Source organism: Psammomys obesus, unplaced genomic scaffold (assembly GCF_907164565.1).
Source record: "Psammomys obesus unplaced genomic scaffold, mPsaObe1.curated_primary_1811, whole genome shotgun sequence".
Taxonomy (NCBI): Eukaryota; Metazoa; Chordata; class Mammalia; order Rodentia; family Muridae; genus Psammomys; species Psammomys obesus.
The window spans coordinates 10,253,515-10,262,750 of NW_026596244.1; the positions used below are offsets into that span (position 1 = coordinate 10,253,515).

General features: G+C 42.3%; 1 protein-coding gene across 1 annotated transcript in view; it reads right to left on the reverse strand.

Moving 5' to 3' along the window:
- Nucleotides 1–4,879: 4,879 nt before the first annotated feature.
- The window catches only part of Gucy1b1 (guanylate cyclase 1 soluble subunit beta 1), a 45,430-nt gene continuing 41,073 nt past the window's right edge, over nt 4,880–9,236 (reverse strand). The window contains exons 11-14 of the mRNA XM_055596688.1: nt 8,771–8,911; nt 8,251–8,405; nt 7,822–7,948; nt 4,880–6,076 (exon numbers count right to left, since the gene is read on the reverse strand). Coding sequence (XP_055452663.1) covers nt 6,053–6,076; nt 7,822–7,948; nt 8,251–8,405; nt 8,771–8,911 — 447 coding nt within the window. The 3' untranslated portion in view covers nt 4,880–6,052. The remainder of the gene's footprint in view (nt 6,077–7,821; nt 7,949–8,250; nt 8,406–8,770; nt 8,912–9,236) is intronic.

Here is a 9,236-nt window from a genome sequence, read left to right on the forward strand (position 1 = left end):
TGATGATGATGATGATGATGATGATGATGATGATGATGATGATGATGACGATGAACTGGAGAGATGGCTAGGTAGTTATGAGCCAATACTTCTCTTGCAGAGGACCTCTGCTTGCCTCTCATCACATCCATGGAGGTCTACAACTATCTGCCTACTGTAACTCCAGGCCCAGGGGATCAGAAACCCTTGTCTGACCTCCATGGGCTCCAGACAAGCACTGGAAGCACATACATCCAAGCAGGCAAATATTCATATCATATTTAAAATGAAATAAAATAAGGCATGAAGTTTGATGGGAGATATTTTGAGGTGATATGGGAGCTAGAGGGAAGAAAGGAGGTGGAGAGGAACAAGATACATTGTATACATGAATATTTTTGTTTTGTTTTCTGAAACAGGGTTTCTTTGTGTAGCCTTGGCTGTCTTGGACTCACTTTGCAGAATGGGCTGGCTTCGAAATCACAGAGATCTGCCTGCCTCTGCCTCCCTGAGTGCTGGGATTGTAGGCGTGTGTCACCATGCCAGGCAACATATTTCCTAGCATATTTTTTTTAAGATTTATTTATCTTTTTGTATATGAACACTCTTTTTTGATGAACACCAGAAGAGGGAATCAGATTCCATTACAGACGGTTGTAAGCCACCATCTGAGAATTGAACTCAGGACTTCTCAGCACGGCCAGTGTTCTTAACTGCTGAGCCATCTCTCCAGCCCCTTAAAACGAGGCCAGTTAGGTCTCTTGTCAGAGTCTGAATTCAAACTGTATGTGTTCTCTCAGAATTGCATTCTTTTTTGACCTTGTCCTCACCTTGTCTGAGAATCTAGGGCATACACTCATCCTGGCCAACTGTGCATGCCCCGGCACTGCCACACTGCCAGGGGAATAGAGGAGTCAGTGGCAGGCCTGGCACACGCTGAGGTGACATGAAAGAACTCTCAGTTCTGTAATCTGTACTCACACACAGCACACTGCGTCATCACAAAGCCAGCTAAATGAGGAGACCGAGGATACAGAGGTTTAGGGCTTGTTGTCTTTATGGGGATGTGCGACTCCACTGACGCTTGTCCATGTGAGGGAGGAAAGCGCAGAGGGAAACTATCAACGAGTCTTGAGGGATATACCTTATAAACTGACATTTTACTTTCATATACGACTCCACCTGTCAATGATCCACAACTACCTGGTGGGCGGTTGTGATCCTTACGGCACGAATGGGCAAGGAGGGCCTAGAAAGACAGTCAGAGGGCAATGGTTTACTTTACAAGAGAACCAACAGAAGTTTGGATCCCTAGAACCCATATGAAAGCCAGATGTGGCAACCTACATCTGTAACCTTGGTGCTTTTACAGAGAGATGGTAGACAGAGGCAAGAATCCCAGCATCCCCACACCAGCAGAGGAGATACCAGGTTGGCCCTAGGGACCTTTGCTTCTTACAAGTTATTTTTCAAGTCTCTCCATCTGGACTGGTAAAGTTATTGCAGTCAAATTTTTAGTAGATCTTATTCCCACAAGGCCCAGACCAGCCTCCCAGCCTGAGCATGAGCACCCTTTTCCCAAAGTACAGTTGTCAATGCAGAGCATGGTTTAACTGTTGATAGTATCTTGATCAGCTCCCTTGCTACAGATTAGAAACTTGGGTCCAAATAAACAGAGTTGTGAAGGCTGTGGGGAGAGGGCCCCAGTGTAACTAGGCTCAGCATCTTTCCTCTTCAGCAGTGTGTTCTGCTTTGGTCACCGTCACTCTATTTCTTTTGCTTAATATGACAGAACTTCAAATTTAATGTAAAGAAAAGGTTTTAAAAATTGCTCTATATACATGTATACAATGTATCTTGGCCATACCCTCCCCCTCCCTCTTTTTAGCTCACAGATCACCTCTCTTCCACCTTCCTCCAAACTTCATGACTTATTTTATTTTATTTTATTTTATTTTATTTTATTTTATTTTATTTTATTTTATTTTATTTTATTTTATTTTATTTTAAAATGTGATACTAATGTTTGCCTGCTTGGATGTATGTGCCTCATGCTTGTCTGGAGCCCATGGAGGTCAGACAAGGGTTTCTGATCCCCTGGACCTGGAGTTACAGACAGGTGCACAGCTGTAGAAATCACTACTTATTTGACGTATTTTCTTGATATCATTTGACGGCTTTCAATGGGAGGTAGATGAGCTTTGCTTAGTGCAGTAGCGTGCTGTAGCTTCCATCACAGGTCACTTATTCTAATAGTCAGTGAACTCCCTACAAATAAGCTGGAAATACTTGGTCAAACTTTCTAAACAAGATATACAAGAACAGATTTGATAATCTCATGATGAGTAAAAGTGACTGTTTTACGGAATTTCGGCATTTTTGGGGGGAGGGGGAGTTTCTTGAGACAGGGTTTCTCTGTGTGTCCTTGACTGTCCTTGAACTCAGTCTGTAGCCCTGACTGTCCTGGAACTCACAGAAACCCACCTGCCTTTGCCTTCCGAGTGCTGAGATTAAAGGCACCACCGCCCGGCTTTGTGGCATTCTTTTGATTCTGTGGGAATGTAGGAATAAATTCAAGGCTGAACAAAGGAAATGATTGTTAGTTCCTGGCTACTAGGGTGAAACCTCCTTTGAGAGCAGCTGTGTCCTTCTCGAACTCTCCATGGTCTTGATGCCAGATAACATTCTCTGCTGCCCTCTAGAGGTTCAGATGGCATAAAAAGAAACCCACTTACTTAAAGCATGCAAAACAAACAAAAAACTATTCTCCTTTCAAAGACAGAGAAGACAGCAGATCATTTGGTGAGTCAAATAAAATGCAGCAATTATCTAGGAAATCGAATACACATGAATATTTAGATGTAGTCATGAAAATGGTTCTTGAATTGGAACTGACAAACTGCTTTTATACTTGAGTTTAATGTTGACAATTTTTTTTCATTGTACTTGTTTGAATATTCAAATACTTTTTCAGGTTTTTCTTATTGACCATATTGTTTTCTCATGACACGTGCTGTCCATGATTCAGCGTCCACAATGCATTACCAAGGCTTTGTGAATTTGCATCCCTTGGGTTGAGTTTCTAATGTGCTCAAAACATTGAACCCATGTTCCAACTTCATGTCATAATAGATCAACCAACAATTTCAGCAAAAGTTACTGTATTTCCACTTCTAGCAATGGAAGAATGAGGGCGTAGCAAGATTATCATGGTCACAGGCCGCCGACAGACTAAGTGGAAACTGAAGCTTTATGCGCCCAACTTTATTTTTTTACTCATCATTGCCACACTGAGAGAACAGTCACTGCTCTCTCAAATGCAGCCATAGGCACTCTACAACCCCAAGTTCATTTCTCCTCTGCACCATCTATCCTCCCTTTTTATTGTGTTATTGACGGACCGGACAGGTAGCCTCATGCTTGCGTTTATTCTGTCCCCTCTTGGCCATGTTTTACTACACACTTTGTTAGGAAACTTGAGTTCTCAATCGGCCTTCTCCCCTTCTGCCATTTTACTGAAGCCCACACCAAAGTACAGACACTCCCTAAAAGCACCCACTACAGTTCTCTGCCATTAATACAGCCCACAACAATGACAGCAGCACTTCCTTCAAGAACCAGTTCCATAAGCGCTCAGTAACAGCTTTTCTGTAGCCCATTCTTTCCCCCAATCTCATACTTTTTCCACACTTCCTAAAAATCTGGTTTCTATCCCTGCCACAGACTGTTGCCTCTGTTCCCTCACCCACCGGTTATTCATCAACTGTTCATGTTGTGGTGGTTCAGAGGACATGTAGAAAAAGAGGAAATATTTTGGCTGTAAGAGATTTACAGGGAAGTAAAGAGATCTACAAACAGCTACTGTGCTTCCGCTCAGAGCAGGTACTACCAGCAAGTGACTCTGGCTAAGGTAACATTTTTTTTTTCTAAGCGATACAGACAATGACTAGAAATTAAGTAAGTTTATATAAGGAAGAAATTTGAGAACGTGAAATGGAGACAGAAAATGAAACAGGTCATTTAAAGGAAGATGTGGCAAATTTTCAGATTGTACCTATCCAACATTTTAGAACAATCAAATTGTAAAATGTAAATGCTTTGAAGGCAGAGATGTTTTGCTCCTAGCACACCTCATGTTAGAGTTCTTAGTCTTTGTCAAGGGTGCTATTTCCATGAACTAGCTTTCTTCCACTGGAGCCTTTTTCTTAAACAGCACCTAGATAAAGAGCAGGCCATGAGAATGCGCCTAACTCCTAAGCCAGTGTAAGCCAGAAGGAACCCTCGATAAACATACGCTGGATGTTGGGAAGGTGTCAATGTAATTGTAATTTTCTTTAGTCTTCCTTTAGTATCATTTCTTATTAAGCATATTTCGGGTGATGAATACTCAGTGTGCTGATTATCTATGTGCACCTCTCCCACTCCAAGACCACTCTGAACACGTTCAACTGAGGTTGTTTCACAGTTGTCTGCATATTTCTTTTCTGTTTCATCTTTCTGTTTCTTTGTTAGCACTAAAGAATATTCCTTATTGGCGCATGTCTACCATCCCAACAATAAAGCAGGAGGACTGTCTACATTCAAGGACAGCCCGGCTAAAGAGTGAGACCCTGTCTCCACCAACCAACCAACCAAAACAAACACAATATTACTAAGGGTAACTATTAAAAACTTATACCACAGGTGGGTAGTGGGTACAGCTCATTGTTACAGCATTTGCCAAGCATCTCTCATGCCCTGGTGTTTCAGCACCCACGTCTGAAAACAAATTATAAATGTAGAGAAATTAGAATTAATTGATAGCTCACAAAATTTAAAAATGCCTTTAAATATGAGATTAAGAAAAATTGCAAGTGGTGTCAATATCATTTTAGTAAATTAAAACACTGTGGACAAGTGGAAAAAATAATTTATTGTAGATTCTTTTACACAATTAACATGTAACATTTATACATACATTGATGTGCTGATATGAAGTATTAAGCTTAAAGACAAATTTTTACACAAAAGTAGTCTTACTATATTTTATAAAGATAGATATCAATAAATTACCAGAGGCATTTAAAGGATGATAGGCTAAATATTCCAATGGGAATGCAGTCTGTTCTATGTTGGAATTAAAATGATTTTATTAATATTTTGGATATGCTATCTTGGATAAGTTGACATCCTTCTAAACTAATAAAGGAAACTCAAGACTGAAGATAGGCCAAAGCCAGCTCTAACAGGGTGTCCTAGCTATGAATTATCAGCCTTGTACTTGGATAAAGTTTGACACCCACCCCCAACACTTGCTTAAGCAAATGTGACTGTTCAGTGCGAAACAATGCAACCCTTGTTACAGTCACCAGTAGTCAAGGAAACTCAAGACAAGGACTCCATTAGGGCACGTTAGGTGGTAGGTAACTGTAACTGGCATGAAATTTGAATGAGCAACCACATTTTGCCACCATAGAAATGTATATCTTACATTTCCAGAAGGGAAATAACATACTTCAAAATAGTCACTTTTTTCTTAGTATAGCATATTAATTCTTACTTACAAGTCTAGAAACAAATTGCATTTTTCCTAAAACTTAGATTAACTCCTTTAGAAAATGGTATTTAGGATGACATGCACCAACATGAAATAAACTTTATGTTGTAGTCATTAAAATACACATACACATATAGATGGTGCATAAAACAAATCTACCGAGCCATGATCTATACACACATGGCCAGATACTATTACATCTCATTTTATCTGGTTCAACAAATACATATTGGGTGCCTACCACTCTTAGATCACCAGTCTAGGTAATGCTTGTAGCAGAATTTAAGGAACATGAAGCTCAAGTTACCCACATCAAAAACCAAACTTTAGAAAATAGTCTGAGACCTTAAAAGTAATCAGAAGCAGAGGGAACATCACATGATGGAATCTGTAAGAACTGTGTAACTGGGAGGAAGCTTTCGGCCACTAAAACAGGCAGTAGAAATCTCTGTCCACAGGGAAGAAGTGCTCCATGGCTTGACACGCATGAGGTCATCACTAGAACCTGACAGTTCCCTTCATCCCACATGCTGAGATTCAGTTTTCATCCTGGTTCGTTTCCTTAAACACGTAGAAAAAAAAATATGTGATTGATTTTAGTCTTAATGAAACCTACAATATCCCCAAATGCATTTCCTTATCTCTCACAGTAGGATATGCATTTATATCTATAGTTTCTAGATTATCCTTAGGATCTTCTGACTAAGAACACGGACATGACACAGTTGGTCCCTCAGAAGGGCAGCCATGAGCATGCCACCCTCACAAGCAAATTTCTTAGAGGAGTAAAAACGAGCAAAAGAGAGTAAGTACTTAAAAGCTGGCATTCTGTTCTTTTTAATATTTGTTATATTCTAGGAAAACAGTTTTAGGGAATGTATACACACCGGAGAAGATATGTGCTCAGGCCGTCTCACACCCTCTGAAGAGTAAATGCACCCAAGAGGGAACAAACAGTACTTGTGCTTCTTGTTTGACCCCTTGTGAAGAGGCCAGGCATGGACTGGACAGTGCAGTCCTGACGTGGGTTGTGGCTGACATGGAATCTCGGCCCTTGGGAACCTAACTCTTCTCTAAGGAATTGTTTGGATTCTGAAAATCCCAAAGCAGGCAGGAGAAACTCAGAAGAACCCAGTTCATCAAGAGTCCCTCAAGCACGCCACACATGCTTTTACCATCCTCAGAAGGGTTGTCAGCTTCTGATAAAACTGCCAGGACATATGGCCATCATGTAGACCTGCAGAGACCTCAGAGAGCAGCAGGGGCCTAGAAGATCTCAAGGATCCCTGAGGACCCAGAGCTTGGGCTGTTTGAGCTGAACTGCAGAGGAAGGGGTACACCTCAGCTCTGCTCAGCTGGAGGCTTTGGTTCCTGCTTCATCACAAGAGAAAAGCCAGGGACCTTCCAGCACCTTCTAACGCAGATCTCCTTCTTCCTGCTTCCTCAGTGCTGCAGTGAGGTCCCGTTTTAATGAAGAATCCCTCTCTGTGAGCAAGAATTCTTTTCATTCCAAGTGCATTTCTTTGTGTCTGCCTGCCCCTCCCCCCCCCACACTTTATAATCTTTCTCAGAAAAAAAGGTAATGCCTACAAGATGGGCAGGGATAAAGATACAGCAGCGTTTGAGGAAATGGCTAACCAATGGCTGGCACAACTTGAGACCCACCCCATGGGAGAGAGCCAACCCCTGACACTATTAATGATGCTCTGATATGCTTCCAGACTTGAGCCAGCTAACTGTCCTCTGAAAGGCTCTACACAGCAGCAGCTTGAAAGAGATGCTGAGACCCACAGCCAAACATTAGACGGAGATCTGGAATCTTGTGGAAGAGTTGGGGGAAGGATAGAGAAGGGGACAAGAACTCCACAAAATGACCAACAGTTTCAACTAACCGAGACCCATGGTGGCTTACAGAGACTGAAGCACCAACCTCAGTGCATGCATGGACTGGACCAGGATCGCCTGCCTCCATTTATGGAGCTGATGGACAGCTCAGTCTACATGTGGGTTCCTTAGCAACTGAGCAGGAACTGTCTTGAACATCTATTTCCTGTTGTTGGACCATTTTTTCCTAGCTGAGCAGCCTGGTCTGGCCTCAATGGAAGAGGACTTGCTTAGCCCTTACTCAACATGAAGTGGCAAGGTGGAATGGTATGGGTGTGTGTGGCTCCCTTATCTGAGAAGAAGGGGAGGGGAGAATGGGGGAAGAGAGTGGGAGGCAGAGAGGGAGGGGGCTGACATCAGTATGTAAAATGAAAAAAATGAATGAATGAATGAATAAGAAGAGAAAAGTAATGCTCAGATACCTCTGTGCCTGTGCTTTTTCTGGATAGGAACCAAACTTGCATTGGTTCTTTCTTGCCCTTCATGGAAACCGGGCCTCTATGCTCCAAATGGAACTGTGGATCTGAGTTTTCTGGAGACATGAGACACCTGGAAGACAAGAGTGAAGCAGAGAGGGAAGTTACTCATGGTTGTGGAGAGAAGTAAGGCAGCCTGATCCCAACACTACCACTGTGGCCAAAGGCACTTAGGGTTTTAGTGATGGTGTGTCTCGGGAATGTCCAGTGTGGTGTGGGAAGATTTACCACGGAAACAGTGGCACACTCTTCTCAGATGAAAGATTATTCCAGCAGCAGAGGGGAGACATGGAGGTAGCCCCCTTCTCAAGGCAGCAAAACTGCACGGTTCGCCCACACGCTGCCCTGCAAAGGGCAGGATGCCCCCGTCCTCACCTGTATGTATATTCAGAAACATTTATCCTTCCCTTCTCTCCTGTGGTTTCTGTTCTGCTTGTGAGGTTGACAGTATTTCCAAAGAGGCAATACCGGGGCATACGCTGTCCTATCACACCTGTCACCACCTCCCCGGTGTGGATGCCGATGGTTATCTGGGGAAGGCAAACTCTGTTTCAATAGCCTGGACTGTTAACACATGCATTTTCACAGACTACTTCACATGCCTTCAATGAACTATTTCTCTCTGTGAAGAGAGATATTCTGGTCAAAGAGGAAGACCTCAAGTTGAAGATGGCAAAGACACTGAGCGGGCAACTTCCACGGTGAAAAAATGAAGCAGAAACTCAGAACAGATGAACTAATTTATTTCCAATGTCTAGGGAAGAGTGAGATAAAATAGGCTCTTTGCTTTCAAGATGCTCCTCTTTGTACATGTTAACATTCCCTGAGAAGGAATATGAATTGATTATCAACCAAGTCCTGCTATTACTATCCTCTTCTCAATTTCTTTACTCACCTGGACAGATTCACCATCTACTTGAACTTGACCAGCAATTTCCATCATGTCCAAAGCCAGGTGGCAAATGGACCGTGCATGGTGGATACAAGGTTCTGGTAAACCACTCACTGTCATATACTTGTCGCCAACTGTCTCCACCTGAGGTGATACACACGTTAACATGGTCAAAGGTTGACGGAAAGTAATGGTTTTGTTTGCTATTATTGTAATAAATAGTACTTCCCAGACTTTCCAGTGATCTCCCTGTTAAATCCCTTAAAACTCTAGCAGTGTGATCTCTAGGAGGATGGAACCTTCTAATTATTTGGAATTTAAACTGTACGGGCAGTTTAAGTCTTGATCATTTTATCTGAGGTCTCCTTATAACTCAGTGGAATATTTGTGTGTACAAATGTCCTTATCCACACATGTGCAACTGTGTGCATGTGTGTGGGTAGTATGCTTGCTTCGGCACATAGAAGCT